Source organism: Teleopsis dalmanni, chromosome 2 (genome assembly GCF_002237135.1).
Source record: "Teleopsis dalmanni isolate 2A chromosome 2, ASM223713v2, whole genome shotgun sequence".
NCBI classification, from domain to species: Eukaryota; Metazoa; Arthropoda; class Insecta; order Diptera; family Diopsidae; genus Teleopsis; species Teleopsis dalmanni.
Window position 1 is genome coordinate 82,464,268 of NC_051847.1, and position 27,693 is coordinate 82,491,960.

General features: G+C 26.8%; 2 protein-coding genes across 7 annotated transcripts; one reads left to right on the forward strand and one right to left on the reverse strand.

Moving 5' to 3' along the window:
• Positions 1-1,816: 1,816 nt before the first annotated feature.
• LOC119686074 (ATP-citrate synthase) lies at positions 1,817-23,874 on the reverse strand. Of its 6 annotated transcripts, none has more exons than XM_038100534.1 (10): positions 23,685-23,874; positions 18,302-18,483; positions 7,495-7,680; positions 6,965-7,417; positions 5,811-6,084; positions 5,435-5,746; positions 4,712-4,895; positions 3,413-4,646; positions 2,258-2,598; positions 1,817-2,191 (listed from the first exon to the last, which is right to left on the reverse strand). In XM_038100534.1, the coding sequence occupies exons 2-10, from the start codon at positions 18,458-18,460 to the stop codon at positions 2,023-2,025; spliced, it is 3,312 nt and encodes a 1,103-aa protein (XP_037956462.1). In that variant the 5' UTR covers positions 18,461-18,483; positions 23,685-23,874; the 3' UTR covers positions 1,817-2,022. The 6 variants fall into 6 exon arrangements, with proteins under 6 accessions (XP_037956462.1, XP_037956466.1, XP_037956465.1 ...); XM_038100538.1 differs by lacking the exon at positions 23,685-23,874 and adding an exon at positions 19,566-19,684 and having other exon boundaries at positions 4,712-4,847; XM_038100537.1 differs by lacking the exon at positions 23,685-23,874 and adding an exon at positions 19,566-19,684 and having other exon boundaries at positions 4,712-4,850.
• Positions 23,875-26,161: 2,287 nt separating this feature from the next.
• Positions 26,162-27,638, forward strand: LOC119681092 (probable methylthioribulose-1-phosphate dehydratase). The gene is made up of 6 exons (XM_038094167.1): positions 26,162-26,268; positions 26,322-26,416; positions 26,476-26,589; positions 26,645-26,798; positions 26,851-27,053; positions 27,112-27,638. Exons 1-6 carry the CDS (start codon positions 26,242-26,244, stop codon positions 27,194-27,196), a joined length of 678 nt encoding a protein of 225 aa, XP_037950095.1. The 5' UTR covers positions 26,162-26,241; the 3' UTR covers positions 27,197-27,638.
• The last annotated feature ends 55 nt before the right edge of the window (positions 27,639-27,693 follow it).

Genomic DNA, 27,693 nt, shown 5'->3' on the forward strand with positions numbered 1-27,693 from the left:
CGTTTTTGAATAGCTGGAACATTGGTTTTAAAAATTTTGAAGTATTAATGCAAATTACTCATATATTAATTATAAAGCCACGATTCTAATTTTCCGGGCACATCTATTTGACTAGAGATTTTCATTAACAGTTACAGTGACAGTTATTTTGAGCAACATTTTTCACTACGCTATATGTGAATATAAGAACATAATACAGTTTTTGAAATATTTTTTACTTATTTGAAAATGTCTATCAACAAGTAGATACAGTCAGTATGGCACTGCACATCTATTTGTTGTTAATCGATGTTTATGAATGCAATGTAAAAGTTTACAATTTTCGATGTTCTCAGAAGTAAGCTATATTGTATAAATCGATATATATCGCGCAGTAGTAGGAATTCCTGATTAAAATTATGTTTTGTAATCAACTTGTCCGGATTATTATTATATATACAGCAACGTGTAGAATTTGAGGGTTTGGTGATTCCTTTCTAGTCTTAACTATACCGTACCATTTTTTTCATTTCAGTGATCGTTTTTCCAAGCAACACATTTTAGTTATAACCATCTGTTTATTCTTTTTCCCATTTAGTTTCTGAGCTTCACGGGACTAATTCCAGAAATCTTAGATTTGTCAGGTTACGTGTTCAAATCCTACATTTAACGTCAATATATTTTCAACGACTGCAAATATTAAGCCTAGCCACTCTAACTAATCATTTTCTCGGTTTTATTTGCAATAATTTTTACAGTACTCCTGAATATATTATTTATGTTACGTATTAAAATACTTCAGTTGATGACAACATGCTTTCTGTAGAATTTTAAGTTATTACTTCTAGCTCTTTCATGAGTATCTTTTACACCAACACGTTTTACTCTGTAAACTTCCCAACAAGTTCTATTTTATAGCTGTTATTTAAATCATTATCGGTTTCTGGCCACTTTTTTGTAAATCAGGTGATTAAGTTCGTCCAGAACCATGTAGATTTTCTTTTTCCTAAAAAGTACTTCACTTATTTGTTGTTGTTATATCCTTTTCGAAGTGATGAACGCCACTTATTCATCGAAGGCTCTAGGACGTAGATTCGAACGTTCTTAGAACCGTTTGGCTTATTTTATATTGTGGTTGGTTACGTACTTAATTGTGTAATTTTAAATTGATGCCTTAATGGCATTAATAACTATAATTTAAAAATTGCTGAAGAAAAACCATATATTATCAATAACTTAACATGAAGAATTACTTTTTAGAAATATATTGGATTAATGTTATATATGTTATCATGCTTTCTTGCCGTATGGGTTAGAATAACGTCTGGAACTCCAAACATTTGCAGAACAAAACTTGTAGACAATTGCATTGCCAGTCACAAAAATAAGATCTTCAACATTATAAATACTTACTTCACATAAATTGATCGTAAAAGTTAAAATAGCAAATGTTTTTCTATTTTTACTTTTTTTTTATTGATTTCAATATTGTTTACATAGAATTTGTATTTTATTTATTCTTAATTTTGTGCATCCAACGAGTGCGTAAAAAAATTACTACAAATTTTTAATGTAAGCATAATTTAATTTAAATCCATTTTCCATGTATCAACAGTATCAAGCCTTCCCCAGTTCAAAACTCATAAAATCATTTAAAGAATTTTAATTTACAAAGATTGAATGATGTGGTGCAGTGTGCATTGTAAAAATATTTCTAAATTTTAATAACTTCAATTTTATAAATATTTGAATTACATAAATACATAATTCTAATTAATATAATACACAATAATATCAATATATTATTATTTAAATTTAGTTTCACATTAACAATTAAAATGTCAAATTAGTTCCAATGTCCTTTTTTTAATATTGTTTCAAAAAAGATAAATAATTTAATAAAGAATCTATAAATGCAAACTTAAATGAGACGCTAAGCGTTTTGTTTTGCAACAACAATAACGTAAATATAAATTATGGAGTGTTTTAATTTTCTGTATTGTTAAACTAATTTATTACTGCCGAAACAATTAAATTCTGATCTTAATTGAAATTTTCTGGCATAACATATGAGATATCATCCCATGGATGGCGGTAGAGACCTTGTTTGAGACGTTTCTGATCCATATAATGGCCAATAAATCCTATGCTGCGACCAAGTACAAATAATGAGTTTATAGCGCCAATATTAATGTACTCTTGTGCTTCCTCACTGCAACAAATATTTTTTTAAGTTAACTATAATGTCTAATTAATATTTATATATATATGTATATACCTGGTGAAAGATCCGCAATTTCGTAATAAATCTACAAAACATGTGGCAATAACACCGTCAACATTTAAAATTAGATTTGGCTTCTTGCTTGTGGTTATTTTTTCAACTTCTAGTGCATAGTTTAATAATGGATACGAGGGGAAGTTTTCCATAACAAATTCTTTGATTATTTTTACACGTACATCAGGATTATTAATTGATTTTACACGATGACCAATACCCATAATGAGTTGACCCTTTTTTCGCATTTGATTAACAAATTCCATTGGATGTAAATTAGAGTCATACGCTTCAGAGAATTGGCGAGCCGCACCATCAAGAGCACCACCGAAACGATCTCCCTGTGGGAAAAAAAATTTTTAATTTTATTGTATTATAAATGAAAATGTTTATTGTCTATGATAAAGCTTTTACTTCATAAAGAAAAGGGAAGTCTTTATTCATAAATTCAATTGTTAAGTAGATATAGATTTGGACTAACTATATACTTGTCTCAGATATTGGACAAGTGCTTTGATGGTTATTTCCGAGAAATTAATAAAAAATTAACACAAAATTCAAAATTTGGACAATGAATATTTTAGGCTGCTAAAGCTACGTTAACACACGCGTAGTAATCGCTTCTAATTCTGTAGCTTCAAAGTTCTAAGTCTGTCGCTTGTAATCCAATCGTTATATACGACCTAATAAAATGAACAATCGCCACAAATGATAAGAATTAAGCAATACAGCTTTATGATCAGTCAAAAAATTCAATAAAGTAAAAATATTTTTATAAAAAAATAGTTTCTTTCGTTTTATTTTAACTCAAAACAAAAATTTAATTAACTGATCAATTAGCACATTCCATAAAATATATACTATATATTATTCGACTTTGGGTCAGTTGGCTAATGAACACTAAATCTGAGCTTTAAATTTGGCAGGACACGAGTCCAAAAAATTATTCACAAAAAATTAAATATAAGAAATATATATTCCAAGACCAATGAGGATTGGTATTTCGAAATACTCGAAACAGCTGTATGGTCAGTCAAAATTTTAATTAATTAAAATAATATAAAAAGAATTTTTGTGATTGTAGTTCACTACTTTTCGAAAACACTCTAACAAATATATAAGTCATTAATAAAAGTTCGAAATGTGCATACTTACAATTGTTAATAATCCGCTTACAACAGAGGAAACTAAATCCTTTCCAGCACGAGCGCAAACTATTGTGTTGTGAGCACCTGATACAGCTGGACCATGGTCAGCAGTCACCATAAGACACATTTCAAAGAATTTGCAAACATAAGGTGGAAGACAACGCTGGAACCATAGCAACGATATTACACCACCAATACCAACATCTTTATTAAGCACTTCACTAATTGGCATACCCGCATAAAGCAATTCTTGACCACGTTCATCACAAATTGATGTCATGAATGACGCTGGTTTACGTATTAAACCAAGTTCGCGTGCCCATGAATAGTCCATTGGCACTGTTGGTGGTGGTACCTCTTCTTTTGGTACAATTCGGCCGGATTTAACTAGTTCTGCATAAACTTGTTGTATGAGATCGCCTAGTGTGTCAAATGAATCTGGTACATATGCTCCAGCATCTCTGAGTGCTTTATTCTTTACAGTTGCAGTTTCACGATCAGAATTTGCGCATGAACCTGCATGGCCAAATTGTACCTCTGACGTGAACATACTTGCACAAGTACCAATACACCAAGCTACTAGTGGTTTTGTGATACGACCGTCTTTTAAGGCGGCACACACCTCGTACTCTTCCGTACCGCCTACTTCTCCAAGCAGTACTAATAGTTTAGCTTCTGGATCTGCTTGATAACGCAAAATGTGATCCATAAAAGTGGTACCAGGGTACCGATCACCACCTATAGCAATGCCCTCCAATACACCATCAGTTGCTTTGGAAACAATGTTATTTAATTCGTTTGACATGCCACCTGAACGTGACACATATGCTACACTACCCGGTCGGTATAATTTCGAATGTAAAATATTATCTAACATTCCACCTGTGTTGCCTATTTTGAAACAGCCTGGTTTAACGCCACCAACTGTGGCTGGTCCAATAATAGCCACACCTTTTTTATTTGCAGCCACAATCAATTTTCTGGTCATATTTTCGGGTATGCCTTCAGCAATTATAGCGACTGTTCGAATTTGAGGATATTCTAAAACCTCCAATGTAGACTCATAAGCAGAACGCAATGAAGCAAAATTAACCATAACATCAACGTCCTTGTGTTTGTTAATTGCGTGAGACATTTGTTTATAGACCGGTATCAATACTTCCTTATGTCCCCAGTAAAACTTCTGTTTATGGTCACCAGTAAATGGATATACCATGGCCACAACGGAAGGTTCATCGCGTCTAAATAAAATAAATAAGGAATTAGTAAATATTGTATATAATAGCAAAAATAATAAGTGACAAACCTGCATATAAAGTCAAAATCAAGCATTGATTGTACCGCCCTCTGCTGCATTCCCCATACAATTGCTTTGGTTGTGCTTGAGAAATATTTACGAGTATTGCTTGCTACGTTATTATGGATTCCATCTGCTCTATCATCTGCTGAGATAGGTGGTAGTTTAATCGATTGTTGAGGTGAACCTAAACCTTAAATTTGTTCCCAAATGATTTGTTTCAGGATATTTTTCGAGTTGATATGCGATATAGACATACAAACACGCACATACATTAACACATTAGCGAATAGTAACAAATTTACAAATGATTTAACGGACAAACGTTTTTAATGATTAAAATTAATGTTAATATTTTAAACAAAAAATTAAAAAAAAACAAACAAACAAATCATTTCCAAATCATTTTTTTTTTGTTTTTGGTTTTCAAAAAGTTGATGTATGCAATATGAAGAAATTTAGTATGTTGATTTATTTGGATGTTGAGCAGGATAACCAATTACATTTAACAATAGGACGAAGAGGATACATACAAAAATACAAAAAAAAATCAAAATAAATATTTTTCAAAAGAGGCAATGCATAATTAATAAATAAAAGAAATTGTTATTATTATTAATGTAGTAAAAGACCAATATGTGAAAAGAAAGGATAAATGTGTATTTTATTTTATAAAATAATTTTGTTGATGTGAAATAATTAATAAAAAAACATGGACTTCTAATAACTTACCATTACCACTACTTAAACTTGCAAAGGGATTCTTAACAGATTCAGCCTCTTGTCCACCAGGTAATAAGAAGTTAGCCGTGGAGAATTCCACGCTAGCTGTTTGAGGTATTGGCCGTTTACCAAGTGCCATACCGCAGATGGCTGTCATATGCGTTTCTGGTCCAAATACGTGCAAGGGAATACCTAATGAACTACCAAATTCACGCATTTTACGTAAACCCTCCTGATAATTGGGTCCAGCACGACGCACAAAAATAGACACGTTATGTTCAACCAATTTTGGTTGAAATTCACGTAATGCAGTTATAATGCCTATAACATATAAATATATCATTTATTTCAATAATCAAAAATAATATTTTATATTAAATTTTACCTCTAAAGGTGGCAGCAACATTTGTAAAATTGGCGATACCTCCACCAGTTATGAGTACTTTACCATCAGGATGTTTGGGAGATGTGGTCATTAGAGTTAATATCGTTTTGGCATATTCATAAGTTTGTTGTTCTGAAGGAGCTCCACTATATTCACCATAATTGGCTAGTTCAGTAGAACCACCCAAATCACAGATGGTATCCGAATAAATAACACTAGCTCCACCACCAGCAACCATTGTCCAAATTCTACCATTTCTATTCAATATAGTTAACTGTAAGAAATTTAATTAATTATTTTTATTTAAAATTAATAAATACATAAGGGACTAAGATTTACAATGCACACTTAAGTGTCGATTTGACACTAGAGCAGAACTGCTTAAAATGCTGCATTTGTGCGAACGACGTTAACGTTTCGTATTTTACACTGGAAAAATAGTGTTTACTGAAGAAATATTTACAAAAAGTTTGAATTTTGTACACTTGTAAACATAATTAGTTCGTTTGAATTGATGCTGAATGATATAGAAGTAAAGCTACTCTGTGTACATTTTTTTATGTTTTACATTAATTAACTGCAGTTAATTATTAATAAAATATTTTACTGCAATAATTTTATGTGCATATATACATTATGTTATTAAAATTTAACTGATTTTTTACACATTTTACTACTTCCTCAAATATATTTAAAAAAAAGAGAATAGTAGAAATAGAATTTAAATTATACTGCATTATTTTATATAATTAAAAATCAATTACAATTTACATAAATTATTTAAAACAGTTAATTCTTTAAATACTGATTTAAAAATAAATATTAAAGTTTAATGTTTTATATAGCATTAAAATAAATTGATAATTACTTATTAGAAATAAGGAAAGCACAGAAACAACCCCTAATAATCCATACTTCCCAAAAAAAACGAACACTGAATCGTTACAAATGAATTTCTACTTTTGTTACAGTGTATTTTTATACTTTCGGATATACATCATATTTATGCACATTTTTAGCAGGCTTGCACTATAGTGATATTTATTTAAACTTTAAATAAGACTGGACACTGAGTCCTATATCAAATATTTAAGGGTTATTTAATTAAAGTGTTTATTGTAAATCTGTACCTAACTTTCTATGTGTTTGCTTACTTTAAGTGAAGCGCCGCTTTTAGCATCTAAGTCCGCTATATAAGCTTCTTCAGGATAAGCATCACGTCCGAATGGTGGAGGATAATCAATTTCTCCCCATTTAGCATGACAAACAAAATCAGCTGTTGAGTCCAATTTTGCTGCTAAATCTAGTATATACATATTATCTTTTGTGACAACCAAAGGATTTATTTCCAAATATGTAAAGTACAAGTCTACATAGGTTTTATAGAGTGCAACAATAAAATTGGCAATTCGTTGTTTTTTTCCTTTATCGGTTACATGAGTCAACAATTTTGCATTCACTGCTTCAATGGTTATGTCCTCATTGATCGGTATATCTAGTTTTAAAGCTTTAGCATCGACATCACCAATATCCACACCGCCTTGATGATAAAATAAAATAGTATCAGCGGTCCGATGCGAGTAAACACAAACGTACATTTCATCAGCCTATGTTGAAATCAAAATGAAAAAATATTTAATATTATTTATATTATCAGTAATATTAAATGAATACTTTTACTTACATCAGTATGTGGAACGAATGGTTCAATAATGAAATTTCGAAGTTTTCCAACAGCATTTCCAATTTTTTGATCCTTGTTCATACGTTCCTTCAGCCATGTTTTGACCTGATCTAGATTTTTATTCACACCAATAAGCCCTAATTTGCCTCTGCGTTTAATGAGTTGATCAGGTTTCACTACAAGTGGCTATAATAAAGTGTAAAATTTTTTTAAATGAGTACTTATTATATTCACTTTTTTAAATATATAATTAATAATAATATGATTGGTTTTTGAATGCAAGTCTACTATTAATTAGTTAATAATTTATTAATAATAATTAATTTCATTAAAAGATTTATTTTTTATTTATAGATATAGATGACATTCAACTCAATTGCAGTAAATGTTGTTGATTGTAGGAACAGTGGAATTATCTTTACGTAATGTCAGACATTAAGTGGCTTGCAGAAAAAAATCAACAATACGGGTTAGATGTTGACCTCATAATACGGCGACAAAAACGATAATGATAAAATTAATGTCACATTATATAAACTGACAACAATATTCAGGAAGAATAATAACAGATCAGCTACCTTTGCAATATTCAACTTTTATACGGCATCATTTACGTTGATATAATATCTGGAATAAACAAAGTATAACATACTAACACGACTCTGAATAGAGTATGAGATTCTTTTAAAATCTTAACAAGATAAATTATTGTAATTCTATGTTCTACTATTTATAGAGGAATACTATACATACTTCAGTGCAACATATGAGTTCAAACAATTTGGCACAAACATTAATCAAGATAATCTAGAAGTAGGTGGATATGCATGGCAGAGTCACTACTTTATAACTACGGATTAAAACAAAATTCATAATATAAAATATATTTAGAAATTTACCCAAATACCCCAGTATTTGATAGTATATACATCAATAATCTTTAACTAAAGTTATTTAGTCAAATATTGATAACACTTTCACTATTAAGTAGACTTTAATTTTAGATTATATTTTAATTCTTTTATAAAACAAAAATTAAGAAAAATATTCGTAATATCAATAATAATTATACGATGAAATTAAAACCATAGTCGGGTGTACTAAACGCTGAAATCGAAGCCAGGTTTTCTCAACCGTCAGCCAGCGTACAAATACCGGTTAAATTGCAACGAAATTATATACTTAGAATTAAACTAAATAATAAGTGTAATTAATTGATTAATTGTTTTGTGCCCTTATATGAACTTAGAATATCTAAGATGATATTGTTGATGTTATAGTCATTAGAAATAACGACACACACAACAAGGTTAAAAGCCTGTGAGGTAGGACTTCATATATTGTGGAGCATATTCAATAAATTGAAATATCCAAAGACATTAAAACTTTTTAACCAATGGCTACCACAGATGATATCATTCAGTAACTGAATTATGCTATTATCCCTGCGTGACATAGCATTCTTGATTTCTAGAGTCGTCACGCTTTTATAGATTTTACATTAATGATGTATAAGTCCCTAAAATTTATAATTTTAATTTATATAATTACAGAGTGTTATTCCAGTGTTCAAGTGTGAATATATTTGAATATAAATTCCTTGAATATATATATTACAAATTTTCACATGCTTACAAATTATTAACATTTTATCTTCGTAGCTTTTTTCTTTAATATGTAACTTCGTATAAATATCTGGAATTTTGATTAGCAGATAGAATCCCTGAGGTTATATGTTCAACATCTAGTATCAAGTATTAAAATTTTTTGTCATATAAAATTGAATTTAATTTATTTTTTAAAACGGAAGGCAATAACACATTTTTTTATTAAATAATATATTGTAAAAAATTAAAATCTTTCTGATTAATATAAAATAATTTAATAAAAATAAAAATATTGTTTAAAACGTGTTAATTGCTTTTAAAAATATAAAAACAACAATTTCCAATTATATTATTTTAAAATTAAAAAATGTGCCGATACCCTTTGTAAAAAAATCAATTAAATGCATATATAGAAAGTTTTTACAATAATAATTTATATTATATATATATTTATATTATATGTAAAAATAAATTTACAATAATATATAAGATATTTATAAAAGAAGATTAATTAAAAAAGTTTATTATATTTAAACATTAATAATATTTTAACTACTTTCATAAATATATTAAATTACATTGACATATAAGCAAAAACAATTAAATTATTTTAAATTAAATTTATAAATAAACAACAAAGTTGTTATCTGATGTTATTTGTATCAAAAATTAATGAATTAATTTTATAAACATAAATTTAAATAGAAATAATTATTTTAACTAATTATTACATTTTAAACCTGTTTAATGCACATCTGTATATAATATGTATAAGCAACAATATTGCATTTTCAAAGTTATTTTAATGTTTAAATAGATACTTCCATTAAGTACTATAAATAATTAATTAAAATTATAATTGAGACTATAATTTTATTTATATTTAAATACAAGCATTAATTTTAACTGTTTCATTTTATTTATATTTACAAGTTTGTTACACAAAGTTATTTATATTAAGCATTTTAAATATATTCATAGATTTTGAATCAGACTTCAATTTTAATATTAATATTAAACAGAAGCAATACATTTTTTAAATAATTGTAACATTCTACTTAATATTTTAATTTATAAAAATAATTAAATGAAACAATGTATTATATCTAATATTATTTATATGTATACAGTATTAAAATAATAATTAATGAGATAGATTTATTAAGAGCTTTAAATTATTAATTAGGGTCTTAAATATAATTTTATAAATAAATATAAATATTTATTCTGAAATAATTACTTTTACTAATTGTTGCATTTTAATTAAATACTTTTAATTAAATTTATGCATAAACAGCATAAATAATTAATAGGGAAATGTTTGTAAGAACTTTAAATAATTACAATTATCATAAAACGCTCCATTGTTGTGTATTTAATGAAATTTATTTATATAATTAATGAAATATTCCTACAAAAAGCTCTAGTTTTTAATCAAATTTTGAAGACACGGTCATAATTTTATTGATACTCAAATAGAAAAATATGTGTTGATAAATTAATTCATTTTAATTAAACATTTTAAATTAATATCAAAAATATCCTATATGTAGTGTTAATTAATTAGGTAGTTCCATTAAAAAATACTAAATAATTAATTAAAGTTTTAAATGAGACTTTTATTTATGATTTCTACTTTTCATTATAATTAACATCTTTTAATTAAAACAAGTAATTAATTTATTGCAACAATTTATGTAAAAATAAACATTACCTTGTTAAATATTTAATGCACATATACAATTCAAACAAATTACATATTTATTATATGATGTTATTTAAGAATTACTCAATATTAAAATAAAATGAGAATCAAATAATATCATTTAAATAAATTAAAAATAAAATGATTGTTTTTTTAATTATTTTTGAATATGAATAATAACTAAAATTTTAATACAATTAATTTATTGAATATTTACATACATTGTATAATTTTAAAATTTAATATTGAATCGAAAAGAGATATTTTTGTTATTATTACTTATAAACAATATTTTAAAAAATATTAAAAAATATAATTGCATATAAAAATATATGCAATTAAAAACTTTATTATATATCAATTTCTATAATCAAAATCATTATTTTACTATACTATTAAAGTTTTGTATTAATAAGATCGGTTCAACTTGCTGCAACCTTTAAGGTGCTAATTTATGGTATGTGCAAATTGCTTGTAAAATAATAAATAATTATATTTAAATAAAATAATATATTATCATTGTTGACTAATTAAAACTAAATTACTGTTTTGTAATTCTGAATAAAAGAAAATGTATATAAAAATTGATATGTGGCTCTAGTAAATAACTACAATGTTGATCGGTTGTTTTCATGTAGTCAGTCAGTCCAGGCGATTAGTCCAATTGACATTTTTGGACTGCTAGTTATAAACGGTTTAATTAGTTATTTCTAGACAACTTGGTTAAATATAATCCGTGTAGTTTAAAAACCTTTCCGGATCGTGTATGTTTGCTTTCAATAGCTTTTCAAGAATATTTACATTTGGTTTAGTTAAAGTGAATGTATGTATATCTCCGTCTATAATGCAGAACATGCACAGAGGAAATTAAAGACGATTTCTTATTCGTTAGGGTGATAAAAATTATGAGAGATCCTATTTTAGCCGTCTATTTTCCAATAGATTAAACTTAGTAAGAACTGCCATCAACCTTAAACCATTGCTTCTTTTCCCGCTTATAAGCAATAATGATTGTGTATATATATGTAATCCTTTCCCTCTAGTGGAAACACAAAATGTCTATTATCAACTTAAATATTTATTAAGTTGGTATTTTTCAATTCGTGTTTCGTGGCGTACGGAGTTGCCTAAAACCTTGCAGATTCCACTTTAATCGATCGATATTTTCATCAGATTTTCTTAAAGTATATCCTATCCAGATCCATTGTCCTGATCATAATGTTTTCCTAATCTTATAATTTGCAAGACTCTTCCATCGATTTTGACCACACTAAGTAGCGTGAGAACCGATTCTGCAAGAACTTCTTGCAAAATGACAGATCCTTCGCTTGTCAATTCTTTAGCTTTTTCGTTTCTATCTATATTTCCTTATACTGAAGCCGAGATAAAAGAAACATTGGTGCCATACATTCAAAATGCTTAAGACAAACAAATTGGAGTACAAACGTCTATATCAAAGACTATTGTTTTCTCTTTAAGCATAAAAATTGAGAATATAAGAAAGGAGTTCAATATATCACAACAAACCATTGGACGCGGCCAAAGAAGGATTACATCTATAATGGCTAACTATGTAACTATAAATATAAGCGAAGCTTATATTGTTGACCATGGGAGGGCGCACATCAATTGAAAAGCGTAACGTAACGTAAAATTTCTGAAATGGTAAATATAAGCTATTCAACAAAGTTCAGTACAAAATTGCTAGCTTCGTACATGAAAACCGCATAGAAAATAATGGACCAAAGCCTTCCAATAAAATTTTTACAGAAAAAGAATCGAGATGTTTGAATCAAATTCGAAAAATCCAACAACAAGCGCTTTTAAGTTGGAAGGCGTGGACAAAAAAGACTTAGGAAAGACTTGTCATCCTGAAAATGGAAGAATAGCTCGAAATAAAGCTGTTGTGAATTCTAAAAATAGAATCAAAAGTTCCAGTTTGCACGAGAGCCTATAAATAAGAGTCCAGCATTTTGGAGAACTGTACTTTTTGTAGACGAAGTTAAAATAACCTTATTTGTATAAGATGGAAGTTCGTAAAACACGAAGTTAGTATGGTATTTTATGGTTTAGGCATATATCTCGTCAAATGGAATAGAAAATTAATTTGGTTATCATCGAAGACACTATGAACAAAAATGTTTATTTAAAACTTCTTCCAAAAAATTTTATTCAAAAAGCAACGAAATTCCAGATTGCAGATTATTTTGCTTTTACCAACACAACGACCCTAAGCACAGGTCGGCATTAATACCATCGTGGTTGATGTGACAATGTCCACATATTGTTCAAACTCCTGCACAATTACTATACTTAAACGTTATCGAAAACTTGTGGTCCGTAACAAGTCTGACTTAAAAAATGATTTACAGGAAGAGTAAAGTAAAATAAGTCCAGATTATATCAAAAACTTGATTGTCTCTATGCCAAAAAGGCTTCAGACTGTTATTACTAATAAGAAGTATCCAATAAAGTACTAAGTACTTAAGAATAGTTCGTAATTTGGTAAAAATCTTAGTTTTTTTAAATTGCATCATTTAAGATGTGACTAAGGAATGGAAGAAGATTTTTGGGTTTTTGATTTTAGAAATGAAATAAAATACTATAAACAATTACGCTGTATATTTTGTTTTTTTAATTTTGCAAAATTTAAAAAAAAAAAATTTTGGTTTGCATCAAATATGCTGTGAGCCACTGTATATCGGTAGCTCTTGCTTAAGCTTATAATTATTGTATTTCTGAGGTTATTTTAGCCACAGATTTAATTTTAAATTCTCTAAATATTTAAGAGAGGCTAATTTTAAACAAAATATTATTTTTTTAAATATATTTTCTCTTTAAAAGGGTGTGCAAATTTATGCACATCAGCATATTTTTGCAAAAACAAGCTAGTTACTGTTGAACGAGGTCAAGAAGTCATTTAGAAATAATGCACTTATGATAAGAAATCAATAAATAGATGCATATATATATTTCAACTGACGTAAATGCATTATGGATTGAAAATGCATTTTCTTTACTTTTTATTACATTTTTTTTTTACTTTTTTAATATAAAAACACACAGACAAATTATTGTATAAAGCAATTGATTTCTCAAAGTCAACAGTCAGTCAACTCTACTGTTACCAGGTGCAGGGCAATTGAAGAAATCATCAGATAGAGCGCAGAAAGAGCTCTTCATAATCTTATACGATGTCACATAAACTGCTAAGTTCACATTTGTAAAGCGAAAGCGAGTACGAATACTAATCGAGGAGGAGGAGGAGGAGTTGGAGTGCTTGCTTAAGCATTCACTCAGAGTAATCAAGTCAAATTTCGCATCAACGTGTACCCTACGTCAAAACACGTTCCTTCACCTTGACTAACAAAAATCATACGATAGATGATAAAATAGAGCATGTAACAACAAATTTTATACAACTATACACTACTCACTCACATATGACAGAGTACGCAAGTATTTTAAGTATTTTTTTTTTGTTGTATTATTATTTAATAACACATCTTTACGGAGAATTTCAAACAAAAGAGAGAAGATAACAAAAAGTTAAACAGAAATAACAATAACAAAATTAACAACACAAAACACCGGCTACTCTATTCACATATGGCATGGGGCATCACCTCATTATGTTGTGCATGTGTTAGTGCGCGAGTGTAGTATATATATATATATATATATATATGATTTTTTTTCTGTTATTATTCAAGCAGTTCGGGCAATATATGTTTTGACTGAACTTCTTATATTAGTTAAAAGTGGGGCGGACGTTAATGAGGAAATAATGCCGCAAATGTTGCCTGATTATTTATGCTGATAATATTGACAAAAAGAACGTGATAAGATATCGTATTAATCCTGGTATTTTTATGCATTTCGAAAGGTAAACAAATGACAAATAAGCAAATATATTTCTTGATTTCCATATCTCATGAAGTTAAGTAGTAAGCAATAAGCGAAGCGTGATCTCTTTTTAACATATAGGGGGAAAGATATAAGCAGAAGAATTGTTCTAATTAATTTTTAGTTAATAGTTTTTAGTTCTTTTTTTTTGTGTAAATAAGATTCTTTTCTATCTATAATTCAGTAGTAATAAATGTAGAATAAGAATAAAATAGATAAACTTCACTAATAAGCTCTTCAACTGCACTCATTATATTTGTTATAAAATTATAAATTATTTAAAAAAAAAAATTAAATATTTGATTTAAAATTTGTCAACTAACAATAGAACTCATTCACTGTTCGGCGAATTAAAAAAGTACACATTTTTATTTTTAGTGGGTTATGAGTAATTTAACACATTTCCGAAATTTCGATAAGATAACCCAAAAAAAAAATTTATGTATTCATAACATAAATATTTTTTTTATTATAAATATTAGACAGACATAATAGTTTTAAGAACACATGGCTATATCTCTATGTATATATAATTAAATTATGAAGTGTTAGATTAAAATAATTCGACAGCATAATTCGAGACTAACTATAAAGTGTGACTAATATACATAAGTGGGTCATTGAACTCCTATTCGAAATTTTATAATCACAATTCTTAATCACAGAGAATTAATTTTTAAAATTATAATTAACACAAATATATATGCATATATCTGAAATAACTATAAATATATATCTGAAATATAATTGATAATCACTATAAATATATAAAATCATAAAATATAAATAAAGATATCATCAATCTGCAGTACGTTATATATAATGTATGAACTATATAAATATTGTCAATATTACGATTGCAAATAATGCATGAATTATTTGATAAGTTTTAAAGATAAGAGAAACACTTTAAAATATAAATCTAAAATTATAACGTTTATATTATAAAACAATTAATTTCTTTAGAGATTTTTACGACCAATATAGGAATAAACAAAAATGATAAGATTTCCAGAAAATTATCGGAAATGCATGAAATTGAAATAGAACTTCTTTATCAAATGTTTTGGATTTACAGTTTGCCAATATTAAGCTATTTTTGTTTCTTTTATAACGATTGATTATTATTATTTAATATTTCAATAGAAATATTTTTTTTAAATCAACAAATGATTATAAATAAACGAACAATATACCACAATCTAAAATTCATGGTTCTTTTTTTGAAAAAGGACTTCTAAATTAATCTGAAGAAATTAAGATTACTGAGGAATCTAACACCACTAATTCACACTTTGTTCAAGATTCCAGATCTTATACGGAATATTAAAAAAGACTGCAGAATAAAATATATTCAGAAGATACATAGCGATTTCTGTTTCATAACTTCAGGAAATTATTTACTAAGATAAGATGTTAATGAAAACATTATCTAAATAAGATTTTGTATCATAAAACCTCAAAATCCCAAAAAATGATGTATTTTATTTATTTTTAACAAATTTGCACAATATGGTAGTTAAGAATCAATTAATTTCTACACTTTTTTTTTTATAACGTATGAGTAACAATTGATCAAAATAATTTTGTGTTATTTATTGATATTATGTTATTGTAAATTTATTTGTTTAAAAAATGTTTTTGACTTTAAATATATATTGAAAGTACTTATATTAACAAGTTGATAATTAAAATTATATTAAAGAATGCTTGAGTTTTATCCAATGCGAGATTTAAGTAGAATTTGCGAAGACAAACATTAGATGATGCTGCACTTAATCGCTTAATAACGTATTCTATATTGGGCTCAACAACTAGTTATTAAAAAATGGGAACTAACAGAAGCTTAATACAAGCAAATGTTTTAAGAGCTTCTGGGTCTATGTCCCGCAGCTGCTTGTCAATTACGACGACCAAATGCTTTTCACTACTCTTAAAACAGATCACACCAGCAGATCTCCATTGGGCACAACAGCAAACACAAAAAAAATCACAGCTAGTTTTTTTTATAATAAAATAACATAATTATAATAATAATAATAGATCATAGAATAGATCACTGTCGTAGACCAATTCGACATTTTCTCTTGCAATTCTACAAGTTTGTAAATTCTACAAGTTTACAAATCAGGTATTAGAGCCAACACATTTATTAAGCAAAACATAATGGATCACAAGTGCAAGGAATTTGACATATATCACCACGATAAAGATAACAGTCTTAGAATAGCCTTCATTTTTAGAAACGAAAAAAAAAATATCGACTATATTACACTATCATAACGCAGACATTTTATATGTACTTGGATCGAATTCCAAAATATATGTAAGATTTTTCTCGAAGGAAGAAGATCAATGAAAATAACCTGTAATGATCAATATGTAAAAAAAGTTAATTGCAAACAGGCGAAACAGGAAAAAAGTAATGAAGAGAAATAAATTTTGGTACGACACAAAATTTCTCTAGCCACTTTAGTTTATTATAGATTTCTGATATGGCACATTATTCAACCACAGAAATCACAAAACAGTAACGAAATTTATGATTTATATCGAAATTCAGATATCGTAACAAACTTTAAAATAAAATCTCTCAATTAAGAATCCCCTGACATATACTCAGTATTGAAGAGAAGAATTTACTTGACAAAATATTAAAAAAAAATCTGAGAAATAGTGCAATCAAAATAGAACAGAGGCAGATTGAGATTCCAATAGCGGCAGGGTCTACTTTCCGGAGCCAATCCTCGGATTCAGCCGTTTGATATAGCCAAAAGGAACTACACCAGCAACAGAAGTAGATTGTACAGATTTCTTGAGGCAATTAAGACCCGACCCAGGGTTTTGAATATATTATAACTGATCATAACACACTTCACATTTATTATATTTTGCATCAATCACTTTCTTTGTAGCACAGGTTTTAAGGAATGTTTGTATACAAGTGAATTGTTTGTTACCACTGAGAAATTTTTATTGTTTTGAAAAAAAAAATTGCAAAATAAAGTATTCTAAGGCCAAACGTTCTAAATATATAGTATAAAAATAAAAAAATTTACAACAAAAAATTTAAATTTTATAAAAAATTAAAAATATTTCAAGCATAAACAAAAGGTTATCTTTTATTAGGGTTCATTACTAATTTGTTTATTTAAATATTTTGAACGCGCTTTATATATTTTTTTAATATAAATTTTATTTTTGACTATTTTTTGACTATTTGCAAAAAGATATTTTATCATTAAACTAAATAATAATTTCATATTATGTATATATTATATAAACATATACTTTTTTGATGTTTATTTGTCTTCTTCAATCTTTAAAACATCAGCATAATTCTTTACCCGGCATAATTAACCCATAAATTTGATTTGCTTTAAATTAGTTGAAACAATAATAATAACAACAACAACGCAGGTTCCACGCACATCTGTTCTACTAATTCAAGTTCAAGTTCAATGACAAATTTTGATACTATTTCTTGATAATTATTATTTTTTTATTTTTGTTTTTTCACGGTTTTTTTTTTTTGTTATCACTTGATAGCGTGGTTTTTTTTATTTATATATAAAATTATTAGACTTACTGTATTCAAAAGCCATGGATTGTTGCTGACTAATTTTGACCAATCCGTACTTGTATTGACTGTGGCGAAGCGACACACTTCAACACCCGCTCCATTGTTGTTTAAATGCCTATTGAGTATATCCTTGCCAGTGGCTTCACATATAGCTTTTGCAGACATATTTACAAATAAAAGTTACAGAACTGCAAAAAAAATCAAGAATTTTTTGTTATTATTTTAATAAAAAAAACTTATTAAATGTTATTTATAAATTTATATTTACAATTTATATTTAAAAATTTAATATTTATACTAAAAAATTGAATTTAAAAGTTTAATGTTTATACATATACAAGAATTTAAAATTTATATTCAAAAATTGATATTTAAAAATTTATATTCAAAAATTGATTAAAGAATTTAAAAATGTTGAACTCCTTAGTTAAAATTTTAAATTTATATTAAAAAATTTTAATCTTATATTTAAAAGTTTAATATTTATATTTAAAAATTTTGAATTTATATATAAAAATTTTAAATTTGTATATAAACATTTTAACTTTTTATGTAAAAATATTATAAATTGTAAAAAGAATTTAAATTCCCAGTTAAGAATTTAAAATTTATATTATAAATTTTTGATTTTATATTTAAAAATTTTAAATTTATATATAAACATTTTAACTTTTTATGTAAAAATAATATATATTGTAGAAAGAATTCAAATATTTTCAATTTCCAGTTAAGAATTTAAAATTTATATTATAAATTTTTGATTTTATATTTAAAAATTTTAAATTTGTATATAAACATTTTAACTTTTTATGTAAAAATAATATATATTATAAAAAGAATTCAAATGTTTTAAATTCCCAGTTAAGAATTTAAAATTTATATTATAAATTTTTTTTTTATATTTAAAAATTTTAAATTTGTATATAAACATTTCAACTTTTTATGTAAAAATAATATATATTGTAAAAAGAATTTAAAAACACGTTAAACAGTTTAAGAATTTTATATTTTACTATTATATTATTTTTATTATTATATTATTTTATATTATATTATATTTTATATTATATTATATTATATTCTATATTATATTATATTATATTATTATTAATATTATATATTATTATATACTTTATTATAAAAATTATTATTTTTTATTAATTTGTTTAAAAATTCAAAATTTTATTTAAAAAGCTTATTATTTATTGTATAAAAAGTCTTTAAAAGGTTAAGCTGTTAGTTAAGAATATCTCAACATTCCAGAATTTACCTAAGGCAAATTAAACAATAGACTGAGTGACTAAGTATGAGAAATAAAACCGAATAGCGCGAAATCTCGACACGAACTAAACTACACAGAACAGCTTTAAAGCCAAATCCAAACTGAATCAAATGTCTTATATACTCCTCAAGTCAACGTGTAAGTTCCAATTAAAATAAACGACGAACGAAGCAAACCACGATTGCTTTTAAGTTTTTGTTCTTGGCTTTAGGGCTGCGTAACATTCTAAAGCCCTCACTTGTCTAATGAGTTGCACAATTTAAACGTATGATTGCGCGGCTGATAAAGAACTTTTTGCTTTTTGCTGCTTACTGTTTATTTACGTCACGTGTAATAAAATTTTCTTGATATTTTTCAAGTGTGCTTTAAGTCCTACTTCATAATAAACTACATACCCCATTTAAAGAAGGTCAAAGCATGCACTTGGTTTTTACACTTCAGTTGTAATAGAATATGTGAAAAACTGCAAACTGAAAACTGAAAGTTTACTCACTTCGTGCTGCAGGAATGACCTTGTTTGTATATATGTACGTATAAGTGTTTATGAATGAAAAACGTGTTTCTTGTTGTTAGTGTGATTTAACAAACAATGCAAAAGTATTCATGTATGAGTAAAATGTTATGCTATTAATAATGCACAAAGGTTTACATCTTGAACAATTGCTGTAAGAAAAAAAATGAGTCCAATAAAGCTTTAAAACTTTAAATAACTATATTAAGTTATAATTGATTTAAAAAAAGGTGTTAATTTAAAATGCATGCAAAATGTAAAATTAAAATAAAAACCGCAACAATAATGCATTTTTAATCTTTACGGAAGTTTATTAACTTTAAACTTTAAACAATATACTTTGACTATATAGTCAGAGAAAGCATATATAGTCATTTGGTGATGCTTTTTTACTATTTATAATAACAAATGCATAGGAAGAAAAATTCATGTTTCAAACAATCACAAAACAATAACCCAGGCGAGCAATAAGTTATCATTCCTCGGCACGTATTTTCGTTAAGCGATTGTTAATGCTGGTTGGAATATAACTCTATGTACATTTATCAAAATCAATTACATTGGCTCAGGCAAATGTTCATAATTGTCATTATGTCAAATTTTTGCAGATATTAACTCCATTTTTATTAAACACCACAACGTCTATGAGAGACTTATCTATGAGAGAGACTTATAACTTTAGTACACAAGGTCAAATTTCACTATAGTCTAATTTGATCAAATATACTTTAACTGTATGTTATAATACATTTCATTTGTTCTGTAGAAAATTGAGCACGTTGTTCGGGAACAATTATAGTGAATCTCACAAATGTTTACAGTCATTTTTAAGTCTAACTGCTTGCGAGACTAACTAACAGCGAGTTATCAAACAACAGAACGTCTATCGGAGGCTTGTCTATCAGTGCCGACTGTCCTGATAGCAACGTGTATTTGTAATAGAACTTCAGAACAAAGAATCTGGATTTAAATTGATCTATGATCTATGATCTAAAAACACGTTTTAAGAAATGCTTTCAAGTGCACTTTAAGTGCTTAAAAATACTTAATATAAAACCTATATAGAGATTAACTTCTTTCTATTATCGCTAGTGGCTAATAAAAATATGCGCGACTAATGGACAGTCATTTTAACTCAACTTAAATTTATCTATTGATGTCATTACTTTCTTAATATACGCAATAAATAACATTAAACATCTCTGAATAAATTTTTTTATTTTGGTTATATAATTTTTTTAAATATAATTTCGACGAATAACTATTTATATTAATTTATCTCCATAATAGCCTCAGTGATTTATAGATATATACCTCTGAAAAAATTTTTAGCCCTTAGCGACTTATATGGCAGTTACTACAAGATGTGTCTCATATTTCATATGCAGATACCAAAATTACTATATGCTCATTATCCATTAATTAATGCATGCTATTATCTTCTGATTATTATCATTTATACATTAATTTAAATTTAATTGTCGAAAATGGGAAAAATTATAAAGTAGCGAAAGTGATGTTTAAAACTCATAACAAAATTATTCATATTTTCGCGTGATTTTTGAGATAATCAGAGAAGATTAGATTAATTTTGTTTACAAAGTTGCATGCGATACAAGATTAGTTTCGATTAAATTGGAATATGTATTTAAAAGTGCATGTGAGATAAATAATGTCTTTACGAAATTACTAAGTCTCTCTAAACGTATGTCTTAATAGGAGTATTTTTCATTCTAATTTTATTCGAGTTATAAAGAAATTCGACTTAAGGAAGCAGATTTGCATGTAATTTGCTCTCTAAAACTGTGTTGCACTCTTTTTAGTTCGAGTTATGGAAGTTTAACTGTACTTTCAATCCCATATCAGATATGTAATAACCACTAAAGGGTTATATTTTATATAAAAATATTATGCAGTTTATTTGCTTTATCCTAGGACATTAATCAATACTTATGGATAAATAAACATTGAAATTGAAGAAAATCAACCCGTACTTTGACCTCTTAGTCAATTTGATTTTATTGTCTTATATTAAAGAAAAAAACATAATATGCAGGATAGTATCACAATTTAACATAAACAGATTCCAACCTTTTTGTTTTGCAGTTCGAACCACATTAATATATATATTTAGTTTAATTAACTAATTTAATAACTTTAGTTTACTTAACTAACTAAAAACACATTACTTGTAATTATTTTTTTTAATTCATTAAAATTTAATAACATTAATGTCGTAGCACTGTATGTCGGTTGAAGATAAAATAATTTACTATTCTCGTCCTTTTTCTACACTTTTTTAGTTTTGTAATGCAAGAAATACTAAAACAAATGTTCAGCAATGTTAAGATTTTATCTTGTGAATTAACACATCTTTCGAAGCAGTTTGACAGTTGCCCCAAATAAGTTGCGTGCGGACCAAACAAAAAAAAACTTTGTTCCTTTCATAATTTTCTTTGGCTTTGTTTACAAACATTTTTAATTCGTGAAAATACAACCCTTCCTCAATTCCGGTTGTTGTTTTTGTATTTTGTTTTGTATGCTGATATACACCAAAAATAAATCCTGAGATTTTTAATTAAAAAGGAAAAAACTATATAAGAAAGTATGTAAACCTTTTTAAAGTCTGAAATAATAATAAAAAAAATTATAATTAATTAATCCCTTACTCAATTTTCAATACAATATACATTTGTAAAACTATGCGGAAGCATTGTTTTTTTTTTATTATTACTTTAAGCGCCCTTAAAGTAATGCGGAATGAGTGCAAATCCACTTCAGTATTTTAATAAATTGTGGCTATACATACAAACGAAGCTGCTATTTAAAGCACTTAAGTCAAAACGCATATTAAATTATTTGAAAACTATTTTGTTGTCGCTATGTACATTAACACACAAAGAAACACTGCGTATGGACATAAATACAGGGATTGAAATAACTTATTTGCATAGTATATGCAATTTAATAAATAGTATATAATTTGATTTTTATATAAGCAATTTATTTTCAAACGCCTAGGGTGCTTATTCATATACATATATACGAATCACTTTGAAATTGAATTATGCACATTAGAAATGTCAAAAAAGTATTTATTAATTATGTTTAAAGAAGACAACGTTTATTATAATCCACACGTAGATTTTTTTGTGCATAAAATAATAATATAACTTCCCAAAGTGAAAGTTATTGATTTTTTTTGTTTGTTTGTTCCGTTTTCTTATACCGTACGCAATCAACTCGATTAAATAACAGAGAAAGTGGGTAAAATCAATAATGTCGCAACATAATAAATGCACAAATGCTTATTTAGCTCTGACTTCCTCACACATTACAAAATAAATTGAATTCCAATTGTTTTTCGTTTTGATAAAAACTGCATTTTGAACATTTATTAATTTATTTTTAGTTCTACAACAAAAAAAATCTATTTAACACTATATTATTTCCACAATCTTTTAGTTTAAAGTACAGGCATCAATTAATGCATATACTATTCTTTACGCTACAAAAAACTATATTAATATGCCATTTTTTCTACTTGTGTTGCGTTCCTTAATTTATTCAATTTCACATTTTTCACTTTTACTTACACGTCAATATACTTTTTCCACTTAATGTATGCACCGCTAAAGGACTTCCTTTTAGATATTTTATTATTATTCTTAATTTAAATAAAATCAATGATTTAATATTAAATATGTGTTTTATTATGTATGTTTCACGGCACTGGAATTCGCAAAACTATACTGTGCGCGCGACCGTAAGCGTAATTGGAATGCGGTGAGTTGTTACTTTACGACAAATGTATGCGAGCATATCTCATTGAATGGATGGTAAAATTAAAGCGAAATTATGTAATATTAAGCATGTCGCACACGCAGACGTTGCTTCTCATCAATAAACAAAACGAAAGTGGCCGTAACTTGGAGTAGTGTCAAAAATATTTATATAAACATTCTTTAACTTTTAATTTTTTATTTACACGTGAAATTGTTAAATAAGCAGTGATTAACTTAAACTAAACTTAAATTATTGATACCCATGAATATGTTGGAAAAAAAAGCAACAAAACGTTGGGTGAAAAAATGAAATATATTAATTTTTTATTTGACCATTTTAAAAAACAAAACATACTGTTAAAAAAACATCACTATTAATTTAAAACAATCATTTTTTAATATATTATTGATATAAAATTATTATGCTAAACAATTCTTAAATTTATTGTTATTAATACTAGACATACAAGTAATTCGGTAATACTATGTTTTCATTGTTTCAATCAGGCAGTTTTGCTCATTCAGTTCCTAATAAGAATAATTTATCCACAAAAATCTTTAATATAATCGAATTATTTATAAAAAAAATCAACTCATTTAAAAATGAGAAAAATAAGTAATACGTTGTTTACATTGTGTGATTAAAAGTAGATTAAAGCAAAAATCGAGATTAAAGTACTAACCTCGTTGTTTTATCTCAGATTTCACATACAAAAGTTAATCTCCTTTTGATCGAGAACAATTTTAAATCTCTTTCGAAATGGTGATTATTTCTCAGTATAACTCTACAAATGTCTTAATATCATAAATTTTTTTAAGGATCTTAGAAGAATTGAAAAAGAAATGTCAAAATAGATTCAAAACAAACAATAAAAATTTAAAAATGCTGAAGTGAGTGAAATTTTTATTAAATATTTTTTATAACAGTTTTATACTTAATAATAATTAAAATTTGTTAAATTTTTGTTATAAAAATATTTATTAAATTTATATAACAATTTTTTTGTACAAAATTGTAATTAAATATTTTATTTACAGAAATTTATCAAATACACAAAACAAAACACAACAAGAGAAACGTCAAAATTTAAGTCCAATATATATTGTAAACGGTGGAGATTAAAAATGCAGATTAATTTAATCTCGTTCTCTTAATCTCACAATGTAAACGTAGTATAACCCTTAAAAATAAATTTCCCACAAAGGAAATGACCAAAATTTGAAATATTTGTCAAATATTTTATATGTAAAATATAAGAATCAAGCTACTTCACATGCATGAATCAGATCATGCTAGAGGATCGAACAAATCTTAATTATATTACCGTAAGTAGTTTTAACTGCAATGGAAACAAGATATAACTTATTATTCGATAATATGATGAAAAACTTCTAAATTTTTAGTGAACATTTAAATTAACTGATATTATATATATCTATCAGATCTACAATTTTTCAAATGAGCTATAAAAATCAATCAAGGTACGCCCTTTGTATTAAGAAATACCAACTGTTGGCTTTAGAAAATAGTAGATTAATTTATAAAAGAGACATCATTTTTATTAATTAAAACAGAGGCAACAATATAATTAACTATTTAATCTTATAAGTAAATTTAAAATTATGTAGTTCCTATTGTATTTGCGGAGCATATACATTTTTTAACCAATTTTTAATTTTAAACTTCAGCTGGTAATAGATGCAATATATTCTTTCTTTCTTAAAAAAAACTTATATTTTGAATTTGTCTTCGTTTTTGAATTTAATCATATACATAAATATATATATTACATATTAGAATATACATTTCAGAACATATACATGATAATTATAATGTATGGTATATATAAATATATTTAAAACTATTTAAGAAATTAACAATACATAATTTAAAATGCCTTCATATTTATGTCTATTATAATATATTAGGTTTGCTCCACGAGCTCCTTGTAGTAACTTACAGTAGCTATTCAGTAGCTAAAGTTACTACGAGTGGCTCGTGGAACAGACCTAATAAACTTACAAAAATTACGTGCTCCAATTCTGTCGTTGCTATCTTGACTTCCGGTATTAAATGTTAAATGTATTAAATGTATTTTTTAAAAGTGATAACAATCTGTTTCAACCAGACTTAATGCTGTTTTTTTTATAACTCTTAAAGAAAAAATTACTGGTAATATATATCTTTAATGTTCACATTGTGAAATAATCTTGTATTCAATGATGTAGAACGTTTGTGCAAGTATGCGCTTCTTAAATGTCATACACTTTTAAATCGGCTGTCGGCCAAGTTTTTTCTCACTGTTATCAGTGTTTGTTTTGCTAATTGCCTTATAATCTGATCTTTGTTGTCGTTACTAAAAATATTATGTCCATTTATAAGGATTTACCCGAGGTAAAATTTTTACCATTAAACTTACTATATAATTTTGTTATTAATATTTAAAGGAGCATCCAAGGAAATTAATTCCAGAGCTTTGTAAACTATTTTACAATTTAGGTTGGGTCACCGGAACAGGTGGGGGTATCAGCATTAAATTCAAGTTGGTTATAAATTAAATTAACAAAATATATAAAATTAATTAAAAAATTAATTCTGAAGTAATGAAATATACATCGCTCCTTCCGGCGTTCAAAAAGAACGAATTTTACCAGAGGATTTATTTGTGCAAGATATAAAAGGAAACGACATTCAAATACCACCTGATTACAAATGGTAAATTTGAGCTTTATATAAGTGTCAATCTATGTCAGATTTCATTTCAATATAGTTTAACGAAGAGTCAGTGTACACCGCTTTTTATGTTAGCTTACAGACATCGTTCAGCAGAAGCAGTAATTCATACGCACTCACAAAGTGCTGTAATGGCTACGTTGTTGTGGCCAGGAAAAGAATTTCGATGTACCCATTTAGAAATGATTAAGGTACAATAACTATAATAAAGTGTACGCTAATATATAATAATGATATTTCAAGGGTATTTATGATGAAGAGCAAAAACGGCATTTGCGGTATGACGAGCAACTGGTAGTTCCAATAATTGAAAACACTCCATTCGAGCGTGATTTGGCCGATTCTATGTACGCTGCTATGATGCAGCATCCAGGGTGTAGTGCTATACTCGTACGTCGACATGGTGTGTATGTTTGGGGAGAAAGCTGGCAAAAAGCAAAAACAATGTAAATTCCACATTTATGTAAATTGAGATTATATGTTTTATTTTTTTTTTATTTATAGGGCAGAATGTTATGATTATTTGTTTTCTATAGCTGTGGAAATGAAAAAATCTGGACTTGATCCTGAAATTTTCCAGACGTCGTAAAATTTTTCTATAGCTGTGGAAATAAAAAAATCTGGATTTGATCCTGAAATCTTCCAGACGTCGTAAAATTTGTTTAAACTCATAATGTTTGTCACTATTTTCCATATAAATAAGAGACTTTATATAATTTACAATTTGACTAAAGCAATATAAATTTTGTTACGGTAGTTAATGGATAAATGCACCCGCTTGAAAACATGTTCATGCATTTCTCTGAGAATTACTGTACTTATAAAAATACGACGCTTGACTTTTTTTATGTTTCTCTAGAATTGCTAGAAATTATTTTGATTGACTTTTTGCCGCGTAATGCTAGGCTTTATTTTGCTGTGAAAAGTTGCCAGTGCGAAGAACACACAACTCTTAAGATTATTTTGTTTTTATGAGAATCCAATACATACAATTGGGTATAATTAAGAATTTGTATACTCTGTTTACACTCGTAATTAACGAATCTTATGTTAGCATAGATTTTGTTGCTATTTTAACCCATATTT